The sequence below is a fragment of the Dermacentor andersoni genome, chromosome 2 (assembly GCF_023375885.2).
Source record: "Dermacentor andersoni chromosome 2, qqDerAnde1_hic_scaffold, whole genome shotgun sequence".
Classification (NCBI taxonomy): domain Eukaryota; kingdom Metazoa; phylum Arthropoda; class Arachnida; order Ixodida; family Ixodidae; genus Dermacentor; species Dermacentor andersoni.
In genome coordinates this window covers 183507916-183524911 of record NC_092815.1, presented here as the reverse complement: position 1 = coordinate 183524911, position 16996 = coordinate 183507916, and the positions used below count along the sequence as shown (strand labels likewise).

General features: G+C 45.4%; 1 protein-coding gene across 4 annotated transcripts in view; it reads left to right on the top strand.

Annotated features, from left to right (window-relative positions):
* Window positions 1–11468: 11468 nt before the first annotated feature.
* The window catches only part of LOC126540344 (serine/threonine-protein phosphatase 2A regulatory subunit B'' subunit beta-like), a 72436-nt gene continuing 66908 nt past the window's right edge, over window positions 11469–16996 (top strand). For all 4 annotated transcript variants that reach the window (XM_055075985.2, XM_055075984.2, XM_055075983.2 and 1 more), the window contains exon 1: window positions 11469–12374. In XM_055075985.2, the coding sequence (XP_054931960.1) occupies window positions 12255–12374 (120 nt within the window). In that variant the 5' untranslated portion in view covers window positions 11469–12254. The remainder of the gene's footprint in view (window positions 12375–16996) is intronic.

The following is a 16996-nucleotide window of genomic DNA, read 5'->3' as shown; positions in this document are numbered from 1 at the left end:
GTTTATCCTGAACACGAATTTTCACAGTTATGTAAGCATTAGTTATGTGACCGAAGCCAGCCAATGAACACGAACTGCTGGCAAAATTTTCAAGTTACTCTGCAGGCAGAGTGTCTGCTCCCTATATTATGTTAGCCACACTGCTTTGTCAGTGTGCTGAACTGTTCTTTTTTGACATAAATTTACTACCCAGCCAGACAAGATATTGCCAAACCATCAATTTTAGGCCCGTACACATGGTCACTTCTTTATTTTATGATTTTCTGGGCATGACAGCCATGGCTTAACTTATGCACGGAGTTGCTGCATGTGGGAAAAGAAATCACTGCGTAGCTAATATGAATTAGACTGGTACAAAAAAATTATTTATCTTTATGGCTTGTAGTATAAGTGGTGCTGTTCATTTGATGCACACAGTAACATGTGAACCCAAATGTATATGTACCTTGCATTTATGTGCATGTGTGTGTGAATAAAACAGCACAGCTTCTAATATCAAGGCACGTTGCACCAACTATACCCATTAAAGATGTTCTAAGTGGTAGTCAGCTGATCGTATTGAAATTTTATCACATGGTGCAGTTACAACATTTCATACCTGTATGTAAACCTATTTAAGAACTGTATTCACTGCATGCGAGAATCCATATTTTAGGCCAATGCAGTACCTGGGGTAGCAGCTTTTTAGTTAGCTTTTGCCACAGCTCATTAGAGGGATCTTGTTGATTATGCCATCCAAACAACTCATATAAAGGTTTGTGTTTAGTATACCAGCAGTGAAATACTGAATGCAGCTGCAATTCTTTGTATACTAGTGAGATTAATTCCACTGCTCATTGTTCTGTAACGTGTTGTTCTTCTGTCACAGATGGTGACAGTATTTGGCGTCATGAGTTCTAGGCTATTTTTCACATGGGCTTTTTGATGAAGTGAAATCTGCCTCTTCAACAGTCAGTTTAGTGGAAAGCCACCACTGAACCAATAGCTCAAAGGCCAATTCCTGCATGCTTTTCGCCAATTGGGTAGTGCACGGAAACTATGTGTGATACATCACTTCAGCTACACCAATAATCACACAGCAAAGCCTGCCACATATAGTTAAGTCATTGATATAGGCAGAGGAAGATGATTTACGTATGTAACAGTTACTCATCCCTTGAAATGTGAATGACCCAAACCTTCGCGAGCATATCAGTCACAACCATCCAGCAGCACAAGTGGGAACACTTGTGCTATCACAAACGAAAACAAGTAGAATAGTACCACTGTCTCAGCTGGTTTGTTGTGATTACCTTGCCTGCAAGTTTCTTGTTTATATTGGATAGGTTTCCTACTTCCTACAAATAGCTTGTATACATATTTGACCTGCACCACAAAGAGCTGATGTGAACAAAAAATGTGTACACCTTAGTGTTATGTTGCTTTTCATGGTGTCTCAGTTTACTTAATACAGTTTTGAATTTACAGATTGCTTCACATGTTTATAGCTAAAAACCACTGAAAACTACTTGCATTGTGACTGCGAGGTCACAACACGAGGATTTGTGTGGTATCCTTCCTGTTCATCGGTGTGTCCTTGCACTATAAATGTAAAACGTCACACCTGCAAACCTGAGCATCCACCCTTACATTTCAAACACTTTTTTGAATGCTCGGCAGTTATGCTTACAAGCACATTGTGACAGCAAATCTACACCACCTTAATTTAAGTGCGATGTAAAGGGTTGTTTGTGCATATTCAAGCTGTTCTAGCGTGCCTGCAGGGATACAGCATTGTCCAGTGGCACCGTATAGTTCAGGCGTAACAGTGAACTAGTAAACAAAGCGGCTGATAATACTAAGCTGACCCATATGTAGGAGCATTATATTATCTAACCCACATGCAAAGTTGCTTTCAGTGTACTGAATAACCGCAGCTTTGATTTGCCAAGTTATATTACTGCACACACAGAGCGCTGAAACAAAGTCTGTACAATGGTGAGAAATGTGCCAAGGAATGAAAGATTACTTGTGATGTGTGGATTTGAATAGTAGATGTGAATGCATACCCAATTCACCAGTATGCATGTTTTCTTTTGGAACAATTTTACATTTGGCCCAGAGGCTGAGCCACTACGGCCTCTTGACTGCAAATTTCTGTGCTCTCACAGTGCTAATGGGAGTATCGTTCATTTGGCTACCCAAATAGTGAATAGGTAATAGAGCACTACAATCTTTCAGTTTTACGCATAACACCTTGTGCATTATTCACAAAACTGAACCTAAGGAACTATTCGCTGGTTTGTTATGGAAATAAAAAAATGACAATGAATGTTTCCTCACTTTTTGTGTGGCCCTGTCTTCTGCCCTACGCACCTTCATTTCATTGTCATGTGCATGTTAAAACAGCAACTAAGTAAGAAAGACAAACACAAAACTACTAACTACATCAACCTTTTCACACCACAAGAGGTCACTGAACTCACTGCTAAGCTACACTTGATAATGTCGGTTTGCTTTCAAATAAATACAGGCACTGGCCAGCTGTTTATGTTATGCTATGCATTTTTTATTTTCCTAAAATATGGCTGTGCATGAGCTAGCAAGGTTGTTACCACATAAATACATAAACAACATGCAGCTCATGCCCAACTAACTCGTATAACCTGATTAGAGCTTATTTTTGATATGTAGAGCAATCAAAATAGAACACGCATGTATGATGCCGACAGTATCAAACAATCTCAAGTCGAACATCCTTGTTTGGTGCCATGGGTGAGAGAGGGAGCATGCCTGTCAACGTACTGCTTAATTTTGTGCGCTTTGGTAATGTTTGCACATTGTTGAAATGTTAAATTAGGTATGTTAAGTAGTAAGGTGGCAACATATTGGCTAGCCAGGCTGGCAAGAAAGAATGCAATTGTTTGATTTCACCCAAAATAAGTTTTCTTATCAGCAATGTAAATTATATGCTTTCAAATAAGTACTCCCCTTGGAAACATATCTCATGAGTATGCATATATTTGCATAAGGTCACCGCTATACATACATATTGCTTTAAGCCAGTCATAATGAATTGTACATTCACTGCTTAACCTTCAATTCCTTGCTGCATAAAGTTAACCACTTATTCATAACTTTTTTTTTTGCACACGGTGAGAACTTCAGTCATCGCTGAGCAAATAATTTAAGGAAAAGGCATTCCATGAATCCAACTGCTTTAAGCACTCTCTTAAAATTGGCAGAGTGAAAAAAAAAAAAGCACGAGCGAGCGTATCAGCAAGCTGTACTCGGAGCCTCACACGCGTGCTCAGTGATAAAAAGGTGCGTCTTGGCGACCTACGCAAATGCATTCCGCGACAGATGTGGGTGTTCCGTATTCTTGCAAGCTGTCACTAGCACTACAGAAACCGCGCTTCCGGCGACACTATCAGTTTCGCGTGACGCAGAACGCAGCACGTTGGATAATTAGAGAGGTTTTGTTCAACCAGCCAAGGCAGCGCGCACTGAAAGTAATCATCCGAGAATACGTCGCGTGCTGCGACGTGATGCGATTGCAATACATCTGTAAAAGGTGGCGCAGATAAGATGACTGTGCAATGTTTCGAAGAAGGATGACAGTGCCAATGCAACACATACGGCTGCAGAACAGAATGTGGCAGCCTAGAGTCGCATTTTCACCGGAACGCGGAAACTTGAAATCAGATCTGCAAAAATATGCCAGTGCCGTCTGCTGTCAAAGGTCGTTGCCAACCTTGAACACCTTTGCTCCGCCGAACGGTTGCCAGCTGTCAACAGGCCGCGTCGCCCAATAGGAGTGCGCGTGGGATCCGCTCGTGCGGATTGAGCGTGCATCGAATTTTGCGACACCTTCCGCCTTTCGGGCTTCCGCACGCGGCCGGACGAGGGCGGAACGGACGGGCGGAGCGACCATGTACGGGCCCTAAGCCTAGCAATCCTTCGCATGGCGGCAGTAGAAGTAGTCACGAAATGTGGCAAAGAAAAACGCACCTCTGGGGTCAGCTGGTATCGGTCGAAGCCGCTCGCCTTCACGGACACATTGGTGCAAGCAAAACTTTGGTTCGAAGTAATTAGCACTGCGTAATTGGCTAGCAATCACGGAGCCGATCTGTGATTAGGGTATGGTATGGTATGGTATGGTATGGTATGGTATGGTATTTCTTATGCGATGGCGCACACCCACTGTGGGGGATTGGCCAGGATTTGGGTGAAATTAGGCTATCTTTATTAAAAACTAAAATTGGTAAAGCTAACTGGAGGAAATGAACAAAAATAAAATGTTTAAGAATTCAAGACAATCTCTTTGTAGCACTTATAAAATCCTCCACGGTTGAGCAAATATCCCTGTGGCACTTTCCAAGAGAGGAGGCTCCTAGAGAAATGATATTTGTAATTGAAAAGCTCAAACCAAGCTGTGTAAATCTTGATTCTAGATTTTTTCTTAAAGAAGTGAAACGGCGGCAGAATATGAAAAAATGATCTATTGTTTCATCTTCTCCACAGACTGGGCACAGCGGGGAGGGCACCAGACCAGCCCTGTGACGATACAAGTTTAATTTTGGTATTCGACAACGTAATCGGGTAAAGATGACTTCAGTTTTTCTGGTGTGAAAGGAATTTTTGGGCCAAGGGAATAGGAGGTGTCGATATTCTGAAAAATTAGCTACAGCTGGGTTCAAAAAGTCTTGAGTAATTGTATATCTCCTGAATCTAGTAGTCGTCAGGTAAGCTATTGTAGGAAGTAATGGTAATACAGGGCCACTGAGGGCGGCTCTCGCGAGACTGTCAGCCATTTCGTTCATGACTAATCCTTTATGTCCAGGCACCCAAAGCAATCTAATTAAATTTATGTGGGCAGGCACTAGAAAATGAAATGTACGTAAAAGGTCAGTGACACCATTTGCTGTGAGCGAGGAACATAAGGATAAAGAATCTGTTATTATTACTACCGCCGATATTGACAAATTTAGTTTGCGTAAGGCTAGGACTACAGCTAGAAATTTAGCCAAAAATACGGAATAGAAGTCCGGAATCCTGATTGCAAATGACCAGTCTAGAGCGGGAGAGAAATCGCCAATTTCAGATTTTTCTTCACACTGTGAGGCGTCTGTCGCAATGACCGTACTTATAGATAAACTCAATAAATGGTCCTGTAATAAGCCGTTTAATATATTATAAGAGAGATGCTTAGCATTATTTGGGTAGATGTCATCATATATAATTTGTAGGTTCTCTCGCACATCACAAATAGGCGGTACTTCCCAGAGACGTACATTTAAGGGATTTATCAATGTTTGTACGAAGACCACCTGTGGTGTATGAAAACGATGCCAGTGTACTCCGAAGAAAAGTGCAGGCTGGGAAATGAATATGTATTTCAATCTTGTAATAGGGGATTCATACAATTTTAAGACTGTTTGCACCGTCAGTAACCGAAATCTACACAATATTGAGGGCAACCTGACTTCTTGGTGTAATATGTTATTGGTAACATATTTCGGTAATCCGCAACACAGTCGTAGGGCTTCCCGCTCAAGTAGAACAAGGGGACGTGATTTATAAGCTGGAGCACCAGAAAATAAAACACATCCAAATTCTAAAATGGGCCGCACATACATTTTGTATATAATTAAAAGTGGATCTCTCCGCATTCCGGACCGACTGTTGCACAGCTTACGTAGCATACCAACTGCTCGCACTCCTTCTTTAACTATATGGTCAATATGGCCGAGCCAGCTGAGGGAACCGTCATATACTACACCTAAGTATTTCACCGACTCCACTTGAGGTATAGTCTCGAGGCGATAGGATATCGATATATTAACGGTATTGTTAAGAGGGAAAACCAATATCGAGCATTTTCTAACGTTAAGTGAAAGGCGAATTTTGTTTAACCAGGTTTCTATGGCGTTGAGGTAGTTTTGTAGTCGATAATATAGAGAGTGAATATCACTGTCTAATGCGAAGAAAGCAATGTCATCCGCGTATACGTATGGACGAGCTCTTCTTCTTCGTCGTCGTCCCGGAAATATGTATCTTCCTAAGCTGAATCCTGAGCATGAAGCTCACACTGATCCATACGTGAGACGATATGAGTTCCCTTAGTTTCAACAAATTTTTCAGTATGGGGTTGCTTTTCATCTTTGAAATTGAGGAACTTTACGACGATGACCCGAGTGGGTCCTGGTTTTGCTTCCCTGCCCTATGGTCACGTTCATTTTCTCCCGTTGGAATTCTTAAAATTCTTGTATACGAACCCTGTTACAAAGCCTTCCATGCCCTCACACATGCGTGCTTGAAGATTACTCAGGAATTCCTTTCAAAAATGAGGCTATTGTTGACGCAATCTGTTCTTGAGATTGTTAACTACTAAGCTGGACTGCTCCAGCTGCCTTCACCTTTCTTCTTTACTTTTCGGCGTTTTCTTAGTGTCCTTAAGCGTCTGAACAAACTCTTCAGTGTCAGCGGTTGCTTCTATTTTGGAAAGATGCTTCTTTATGTCCGTGACATCCATCTGTATATAGCTGCGGCCATATCTCTGACAACGGATACAAGCTGGTCTACTTTGTCGGGGCCGGGATCCATCGCAATTTCCTCGGCACAGAGTAACAGGTGCGCTACGCAAAACAGCACAGGACATAGCCGCCCAGCCACGCAAAATATGACACTGAGCATAGCAGGGTACAGCCACACCAGTACATGCACGCTTGCTTTGCAGTGCTGCTGCCAGCGAAACACCCTATGCAAACACGGTACGTGCAGAGGTCTATACAGATTTACAAATTCAGGTAATTTGGATTTGCAGCCCAACGGTGGAAGCATAGAATACAGTGTGCGTGCAGCGAAGGCTTCCTGTCAGCTATAGAGCGCGGTACAACAGTGTCAGTTATCGACAGTTATCGATTCTAAATGCCCGCTCGAAAGTTGTCGATGGTTGTCCTTGTAGTCGATGGGAGGGCGTGGCGCTCGGCGATGGGTGCATGCACTCATGCTGTTTTGGCGCGAAAGGTTTGTGGTCCGGGCGGGAACGCGTACCGGGTGGCAAATCCCGCGGCCGGCGATGCGCCGGCCGGTTCCAGCGGGTGTCTGTGATCAGCGGACACCATAAAAATTCGGATGCTTAACCAGAGCGACGTCCGGTGGGTCATTGCACGGAGGAAAGAAAGTGAGGGATTGAAAAAAAAAAAGAAAGAAAAGGCAAAAGAAGTGAAAGTTCGCGCGCACGGTAGCAAACGCAACTTACGCATGAAAGTGTTAGCTGAAAGCACAACGCGGGACTGGCACGTATATAGGCAGTCACGAGGCGCTTCACACCCATAACGTTTAATGCAGTTTGATCGTTTGGTTCCTCTCTCTCTCCTTTTTTCTTTCTTTCTTTCTTTGCAATACGATGCAATATAAACCGAATCCACGTCTTCTGCCTCTTCAAGTTCGCATCAGAGCAATTCATGGTGACATTTAGCGGCTGGTCAAATCCTGTAATCGCATGTTCGCTTCACGTGTTCTGAAAGGAAGTCACTGAATGAACAGCACCGGCGTCTGACTTGGACTGCGCTAGTCTATACTTGTTTAATTATTTGCCGTTTTAATGATCACAACAGCTGGTCTTTTGATCTTCAAAGAGCAGGGTGCTCGAGGCAACTTCACAGCGCGTCCCCGTAAATATAACGATGCTGCTGTTAGACAATTCGTCAGCGTCATTTTCTTTTTCGACTCGCGGAACAGCCGCTGTTGTCAAGGGTGACATTTACGCGAATAAAGGCGGAAAACGTTGGTCGCTCATACTCCGAATCCGAGCGCGCCGCAGGTCAGCCAGTCTAGCCATAGAGTTTCATGCTAAAATTACCAGGAAGAACTTGGTGCTGCCATCGTTAAGCTAACAGCTGAACGATGGGAATGATAGTTAGTGCATGAATTTGTCTCATCTTCGCACTTGTGGCTTCAGACGTTCTAGCTGCTTTGTTTATTACGCTTTATCTGCTTTTATTGGCCTAAATTTCCAAGCAGTCTCATTTTTCTAAGCGCTTATATCCAATAAGACTGTGCGTTAATGCATAATATTTGCGAATCGTTGCATTTAGAGGGAAATACCGCCATTGGAATATGAACCTGGCAACGTTTAACGCTAGAACGTTATCTAGTGAGGCGAGTCTAGCAGTCCTATTGGAGGAATTAGAGGGCAGTAAATGGGATATAATAGGGCTCAGTGAAGTTAGGAGGACAAAAGAAGCATATACAGTGCTAAAAAGCGGGCACATCCTGTGCTACCGGGGCTTAGCAGAGAGACGAGAACTACGAGTCGGATTCCTGATTAATAAGAACATAGCTGGTAACATACAGGAATTCTATAGCATTAACGAGTGGGTGGCATGTCTTGTTGTGAAACTTAATAAGAGGTACAAAATGAAGGTTGTACAGGTCTACGCTCCTACATCTAGTCATGATGACCAGGAAGTCGAAAGCTTCTATGAAGACGTGGAATCGGCGATGGGTAAAGTCAAAACAAAATACAGTATACTTATGGGCGATTTCAATGCCAGGGTAGGCAAGAAGCAGGCCAGAGACAAGTCAGTGGGGTAATATGGCATAGGCTCTAGGAATAGCAGAGGAGAGTTATTAGTAGAGTTTGCAGAACAGAATAATATGCGGATAATGAATACCTTTTTCCGCAAGCGGGTTAGCCGAAAGTGGACGTGGAGGAGCCCGAATGGTGAGACTAGAAATGAAATCGACTTCATACTCTGCGCAAACCCTGGCATCATACAAGATGTAGACGTGCTCGGCAAGGTGCGCTGCAGTGACCATAGGATGGTAAGAACTCGAATTAGCCTTGACTTGAGGAGGGAACGGAAGAAACTGGTACATAAGAAGCCAATCAATGAGTTAGCGGTAAGAGGGAAACTAGAGGAATTCCGTATCAAGCTACAGAACAGGTATTCGGCTTTAACCCAGGAAGAGGACCATAGTGTTGAAGCAATGAACGACAATCTTATGGGCATCATTAGGGAGTGCGCAATAGAAGTCGGTGGTAACGCCGTTAAACAGGAAACCAGTAAGCTATCGCAGGAGACGAAAGATCTGATCAAAAAACGCCAATGTATGAAAGCCTCTAACCCTACAGCTAGAATAGAGCTGTCAGAACTTTCTAAGTTAATCAACAAGCGTAAGACAGCGGACATAAGGACCTATAATATGGATAGAGTTGAACAGGCTCTCAGGAATGGAGGAAACCTAAAAGCAGTGAGGAAGAAACTAGGAATAGGCAAGAATCAGATGTGTGCGTTAAGAGACAAAGCCGGCAATATCGTTACTAATATGGATGAGATAGTTCAAGTGGCTGAAGAGTTTTATAGAGATTTATACAGTACCAGTAACACCCATGACGATAAGGTGAGAGAGAATAGGCTAGAGGAACTTGAAATCCCACAAGTAATACCGGAAGAGGTAAAGAACGCCTTGGGAGCTATGCAAAGGGGGAAGGCAGCTGGGGAGGATCAGGTAACAGCAGATTTGTTGAAGGATGCCGGGAACACTGTCCTAGAAAGATTGGCCGCCCTATATACACAATGCCTCATGACCTCAAACGTACCGGAATCTTGGAAGAACGCTAACATAATCCTAATCCATAAGAAAGGGGACGCCAAAGACTTGAAAAATTATAGTCCGATCAGCTTACTGTCCGTTGCCTACAAAGTATTTACTAAGGTAATCGCAAATAGAATCAGGAATACCTTAGACTTCTTTCAACCAAAGGACCAGGCAGGATTCCGTAAAGGCTACTCAACAATAGACCATATTCACACTATCAATCAGGTGATAGAGAAATGTGCGGAATATAACCAACCCTTATATATATAGCCTTCATTGATTACGAGAAAGCATTTGATTCAGTCGAAACCTCAGCAGTCATGAAGGCACTACGGAATCAGGGTGTAGATGAGCCATATGTAAAGATACTGGAAGATATCTATAGCGGTTCCACAGCCACCGTAATCCTCCACAAAGAAAGCAACAAAATCCCATTAAAGAAAGGCGTCAGACAGGGAGATACGATATCTCTAATGCTATTCACAGCATGTTTACAGGAGGTATTCAGAGACCTGGAGTGGGAAGAATTGGGGATAAAAGTTGATGGAGAATACCTTAGCAACTTGCATTTCGCTGATGATACTGCCTTGCTTAGTAACTCAGGAGACCAATTGCAATGCATGCTCACTGACCTGGAGAGGCAAAGCAGAAGGGTGGGTCTGAAAATTAATCTACAGAAAACTAAAGTAATGTTTAACTGTCTCGGAAGAGAACAGCAGTTTACGATAGGTAGCGAGGCACTGGAAGTGGTAAGGGAATACATCTACTTAGGGCAGGTAGTGACCACGGACCCGGATCATGAGACTGAAATAACCAGAAGAATAAGAATGGGCTGGGGTGTGTTTGGCAGGCATTCTCAAATCATGAACAGCAGGTTGCCGCTATCCCTCAAGAGGAAAGTGTATAACAGCTGTGTCTTACCAGTACTCACGTACGGGGCAGAAACCTGTAGGCTTACGAAAAGGGTTCTGCTGAAATTGAGGACGACGCAACGAGCTATGGAAAGAAGAATGATAGGTGTAACGTTAAGGGATAAGAAAAGAGCAGATTGAGTGAGGGAACAAACGCGGGTAAATGACATCTTAGTTGAAATCAAGAAAAAGAAATGGGCATGGGCCGGACATGTAATGAGGAGGGAAGATAACCGATGGTCATTAAGGGTTACGGACTGGATTCCAAGGGAAGGGAAGCGTAGTAGGGGGCGGCAGAAAGTTAGGTGGGCGGATGACATTAAGACGTTTGCAGGGACAACATGGCCACAATTAGTACATGACCGGGGTAGCTGGAGAAGTATGGGAGAGGCCTTTACCCTGCAGTGGGCGTAACTAGGCTGATGATGATGATGACCTTGTTCGGTATGAAAATATTGCAAAAGCGCAAAGTCGTTTGAAGCCGCAAAGAGGAATTTTATTGCTATTTTTCCGCGCACTGTACAGCAATCCCCATACTGGCTGAACCGTCACGCTTGTATCTCCCGTAGACAACATATCGCCAGAGTTCACTCTCGCAATTTTTGTAGGAAGCTATGGGCGACGGTTCCGATATGCACCTCTTCTTTCCGGTCTTCCATAAATTCGAGATCGCGAGGCGGATCTGCCGCGCATCCCCACGACGCACCCGTTAGCGCGCTTACGCAAAACTGGTACCGATTGTGCGACTGAAGGGCGGATGTCAACGCGCACGGGTACGAGTGACAGGAAAGACAAGGAACCCCCGGGAAAACACCGACTGTCGCTTGCCGTGCCACTGTCTCCTTCCTTCTGTGACGAGGCGCGTGCGCGAACCCGCCAAGCTGCGGCCTCGTGACGTCACAGGCAGCGCGTCACGTACTAGCGTCAGCGCGCGGAGAAACCAGCGGCTGCGCGGACACGCGACAGCGACGCCCTGCAGAGCAGCTCCGACCTGCGGGCCGAGCAGCTGGCCAAAGCCGCGGGAGCGACACGAGCACTGTCGGCGGCTACGCGACGTAACGGATGCGTGCATTGTCAAGTGCTGCGTACGACGACAATCCCACGCGTGACAGACGCGCCGTGTCCTCTTGGGAGACAGCGCCACTATAGCGTGCACGTTCAAGACTCGGATTTCTCAGCTGCTGTTGCTGCACCGGCGTAGGCAGTCTGAGGCATTCGGTTTGGCTCGGCCAACCCTTTTTCTTCGTGGAGTCCCGCACGAAGGTGGTGCTTGACAACTTGCGAGGAAGTGCGCTCCCGCGAGCCTCCGTGCGTTGTTTCTGCAACTAGAGTTCCCTCAAGGCAGTCTAAAAGAAAGTCTCGCGTGTCCTTTCTCTCTCGTTTCGGAGTGACCCTGGCTGGATGGACACGTGGCGACGTGACTTCGTGTTCATCGCAAAGAGGCGCGAAAGCGGCGAAACGACTGGTCCGGGCCGGAAGGACTAACAGCGCTGGGCCAACGCCGGCGCGTCTCTAGCAGAATCTCTGCAGAAGGAATCATCGACGAAATATGTCCCATTCACTGCGTATTCGCGTCCAGGTCGAATTCAAGTTCACGATGATGTGCTACTCCGTGGCTGCCTGAACCCTTTCTTGTCCAGCGTCTTCTGTGGTGCGATCAACTGGACCAACAGCGCGCTAGTGGGAGAGGGCTGTGCGGAGCCTCCTTAGCTTCTATACTCGGCCCTCCGAAGCGCGATCAGTACTAAACGTCGGATGGGGACGTCGCTGGACATCGCGGCGGCCGAGGACGAAGAGAATGTTGCTGCCGATGGAGAGGTCGCTGGACGCAAGCGGAAGGGACGCTTGCGGTTTCGCAGGCTCTTGGAATGCGCAGTACGTATACACGATGGTCGTGGAGCGAGGCGACTCCAAGCTCTGCACACGATCCTCAGTTAACGCTATGCCTCGTGCAACGGTGTAAGCAGTAAGAATGTAGGGCAAGAAAGTTTCTGGATAGATAGATAGATAGATAGATAGATAGATAGATAGATAGATAGATAGATAGATAGATAGATAGATAGATAGATAGATAGATAGATAGATAGATAGATAGATAGATAGATAGATAGATAGATAGATAGATAGATAGATAGATAGATAGATAGATAGATAGATAGATAGATAGATAGATAGATAGATAGATAGATAGATAGATAGATAAAAATGGCGTGGGCTATTAACAGGGGAGTCACCGCGTTTGCTACCCTGCTCTGAGTGAGGGGCAGTGGGCTCATGGAAGCGTCAGGAAGGAAGCAGAACAGTGAGCGCGCGCCCGCAGACCGATACGAGAGTGTTCACAACGCATTTAGAAGTGGTCACGCAACCCTGTTGTTTTCAGATACAGCACGGTCACTCCGGTGCCTTCGCGTATACTGCGTGTGACGACCGCAAATGAGGCGTTGCTTTTTTTCGTGAACGGTTCACCAGTGAACGCAGTTATAACACACCAGTTAAAAGGAAATAATAATAATAATAATAATAATAATAATAATAATAATAATAATAATAATAATAATAATGAGAGCACGAGGTTATGTGCTTATCAGCGTAACAAGTTGGCTACTAAGAATGAATGTTATTTGGCACTTACGAATAAGTCAATGTCCGGTAGCCGTGACTTCAAGGAAATTGTGTTCCCTAGGTGAAATGCCGTATTTTTTTTCCTTCAGAGTGATAGGAAGAACCATACAAAGTAGTGCGTTACATCCCATAATCACTGGCTCGTTTGAAACGAGATGTCTTGCCAATGCCGTAATTGTAGAATTTTGCTTTCTCACTACCTTGTTGCATGAAATCTGGGCTTCTGACAAAATCTAGTCTGCTCGGGGATGATTGTGACACGGTTGGGATCAAATGACATTTCGGGTACCACACGGGAGCCTTGTACACCTCATTTGATTTGTTCTTTTAACCTTCCCGAGTCTTTTTTTTTTTTATGTGGTACGTGTCCGTGTTATTACCCAACTTTGTCACGACCTTAGCGCTTACACAGAGCTCGAAGCCGTGTGGCCCTGATTGTTTTCGGTGAGGCTTCCTCGCGTGGTACAAATACAGCAATATTAATACTGTACAATACAATGATACTAATACAATTATAATACTAGGCACCGCAGTTTGTCAGCAGCCCCTGCAACTCCTTGGCCTGCTGGAGGACGGAGAGAGTAAGGCGCGATAAGGCGGAGGGCAAACGTGCATATGTGCAACAAAGGAGGTATCCTTGAGAGCGTTAGCCAACGCCACTTGTGGCCATGGTGGTGAATGCAGTTGACCGATTAAACCACTGGTGCCAGAAGTAGACTTTTAGGCATTAAACAAATCCGAATGCTTCCGTTTGAAGGACCATTATGATGCGGTAGATGCTCGCTCACATGTGTTCAGAGTACACGGACCGCCGCGCACATGATTGGAGCATTCGCAGGTCAGAGCGCGAATTTGCTAGAAGACCTTTTCCTCTTATTACTCTGTTTCACATATTAAGCGGGAAGGTGGATACTGTAGGTATTTTGTTTTACTTATATGGAAGCGGAGGAGCCAAAACGAGTCGTGAAATATTTTCACATCCAAAAAAGACGTGATGTACTTTAGGTCATTTTGAAGCCAAGGCACCATACACCACTAGCGCAATTTGATATGCCGTACCACAGCGGGTAAATTAGCGAACGAACCAGCGGAGTCGTTAATTTTGTAGAGCCTTCACATATACCCTGCTGTTTGATGTAAATGTTTCTTGGAGTTCGTGGTATGTGACACGCAAGGCGATGAAGTTGCTACAGTTGACTAGGAAAGGCGTTATGCATAAACGCCCTAGCGCACGCCAAAAGTGGCATTTCGTGTGAAGAGGGATCATTTTTATTTACCCACTGCTTCACGGCGTCGCGCGCTGTGCGGCTTAGAGATAGTATACCACCAGGTGCGTGAAAATGTCGTAACTATGATACAAGAACACAACACAAACCTCTTTCCCGGGGTGCGGAAGTAGAACCGCGAAATATGTCACGTTGCATTACCGAAGTGCCCACAGCTAGCAGCAAAAGTATGGATGGCACACGAGCCGTGTCTAACGCCAGATTCGTCTCACTGATATTGGAATGGACAGCGTCGCGGAGGTGTTGAAAACTGAAAGCGCTCACCACGACTATAGAAAGTCAGCACTGTGCATGAAAGCATGCAGGAAAGCATTATCACTTGCCCTTATCCCACGGCAAAATATATGTTGGTCCAACTGTTTGGACACTACACCCTGACGATATGGGATATGCGAACACTACACAGCACCGTGACGATATGTCACTGCAGGAAGATAGGGCTTTTGTTTTACTTTTAAAGTCACAGACGTACCATCGGACTTCCGAAAATCCACCCAGACCGCACACACGCTCTGGTAACCACCAGCAAAGTGGTCTTTAAGCCTTTGACACAGGCACTCAATTAATCCGAATGGCCGCTTTGCGAATGAATTCGTCCACTTGCAGAGGCCCAAAGTGGCAAGTGACGCAGAGTGAGATTTAGCCGAAGACCAATCTCGCATTGCTTCTGCAAACTTTCGGTCTGTCGTATGACCACGCATGGTCAGGTCACGCGAAGGGGTGAGTGGAGTCGGAACTTCTTGGCGCATTCGTGGACTAGGGAATGCGGAGTCTACGTGATTTCTTTGCGTTGCGCTCCCACAGGAATGCGACCACCGCGAATTCGATTCCGGGATCTCATGTTCAGCAGCAGAATGCCATGTCCACTAGCCACCGTGGCAGGTCATATTGCTCATCGAAACATCACTGTGGAAGCAGCGGACCGCTTGTCGTGTTTTGCTGGCAGCCTCGCTATTATAGGACACAATATTTTTTTTTTTTTTGGCATGCACTCAAGAGCTAACACAATTTTCACTTTAGACGATGTGCCATATTTCATTTGTCGCTGCCGTGCACAAAATCTAGCAGAACGGTGTGAAATTATAACAGGACGAAAGCTTCGGTCGCCCTCTTACTCCCTGCGAAAAAAACGCTAGTGCATAATCCGCTGTACAGTGTTGACAACACGGATCGAACAGGGACGTAGGACGACAAGCAAAGTGTTGTGTGCCTTCCCCTCTGCCTATTCGGCCGCTGTTTTTCACTCTGTAATAGTGAAATTATTACATACTAGCAAGCCCAGGGACCGCCACTCATGAACATACTAAACGTTAGCTCAGGGTGGTAGCAGGTGTCTTATTGCTTTCGGGAACCGCTTGTCCTGAAAGGCGGCCCCTAACTACAGCAGACCATACTCGAATCTCGTCGAGATAGGCTAGCTTCGAACACGACCCGGCGCTTGCGCAGCTCATCGCTTTAAATTGCAATTCAAGTTATTCGTCATAGCAGCTAGAGCGTACAATTCCTGGGCAGTTAATAAGGAAGTAATGCGACTGTACTGCCATCTGGCAACGTTCAGTACTAGTTATACCAGCGACAGCGTAGGCATGATGGCATCTGTGTGTTCGAAAGTACCTGCATGCGTGGGCGACTCTCCAAATACGTCCGCCAGAGCTGGCTTCTCCACAATAAGTATCCTTGTGAGGAAAAGCCTACTGTGCCCTTTCCCTTCGTTGTGCATGCGATAGATTGCATACTGCAAGTACTCGCCTTTTTTGTGTTTCTATATGCAAGCGACGAAGGCGTAATTTTGGCAGCTGCAAGAGTGGCTTTAAATAAATAAATTAGAAATAAATAAGTAAGCACGCTCTTCTGCTTTGATTGGTCCCGTGCCAGCTCGTCTTTAGGAGCAACGATGAACCGATTGCACCATCACGACATCTTATCAACACGCATTTAAATAATCTAATGCAGTGTAACACAGTACGGGGGCGCGTTCCGCATATGCAGAAGGCTGATGATGACTGCAGCATCTAGTAGGAGGCAGTTGTATGTGCAAAAAAGCGCGCATGGCGAAAGCACGGACTGCTGCTGCCTGAGGCACTTAAGTTGCAGGTTACGACAGCAAACGTCGCAATTTTTGCCCGCGGCAACGCGGTAGTACAAGTGATTTTGGTGTTAGACTTTACAGATTTTGTCAACTTCCAGCACAGTGTTTTAATGCGAGAACAGAGCATGCCGAGAAAATGATGCTATAGCGTCTCACCTTTACGATGTAACGAACAAAAACCAACTTTCTCTCTAAGGACATGGTCCGGCGGTTCAAGTTTAGCCCCAACCGCGACTCAGCTTGGAGAACACAAGAAACCGCTGATGTCAACTTTAGTCGTGCTGGAACAAGGAAAAGTGCGGTTAGCAACAGACCCAGAAACGAGTGGGCGATCGTGTGGGAGATGCTCTGCATGTGTTGTGTTCTTGCGCTTCCAGTGCAGTGGAATGCCGCAGTGGAAGCTTCGAACCTGTTCACTGCAATGCAATGCAAACTGCGGACGCGCTCCCTGATATGTGCCATTCAGCTTGCTTGCACTTGCTTGCGCTTGTTTGCATTTG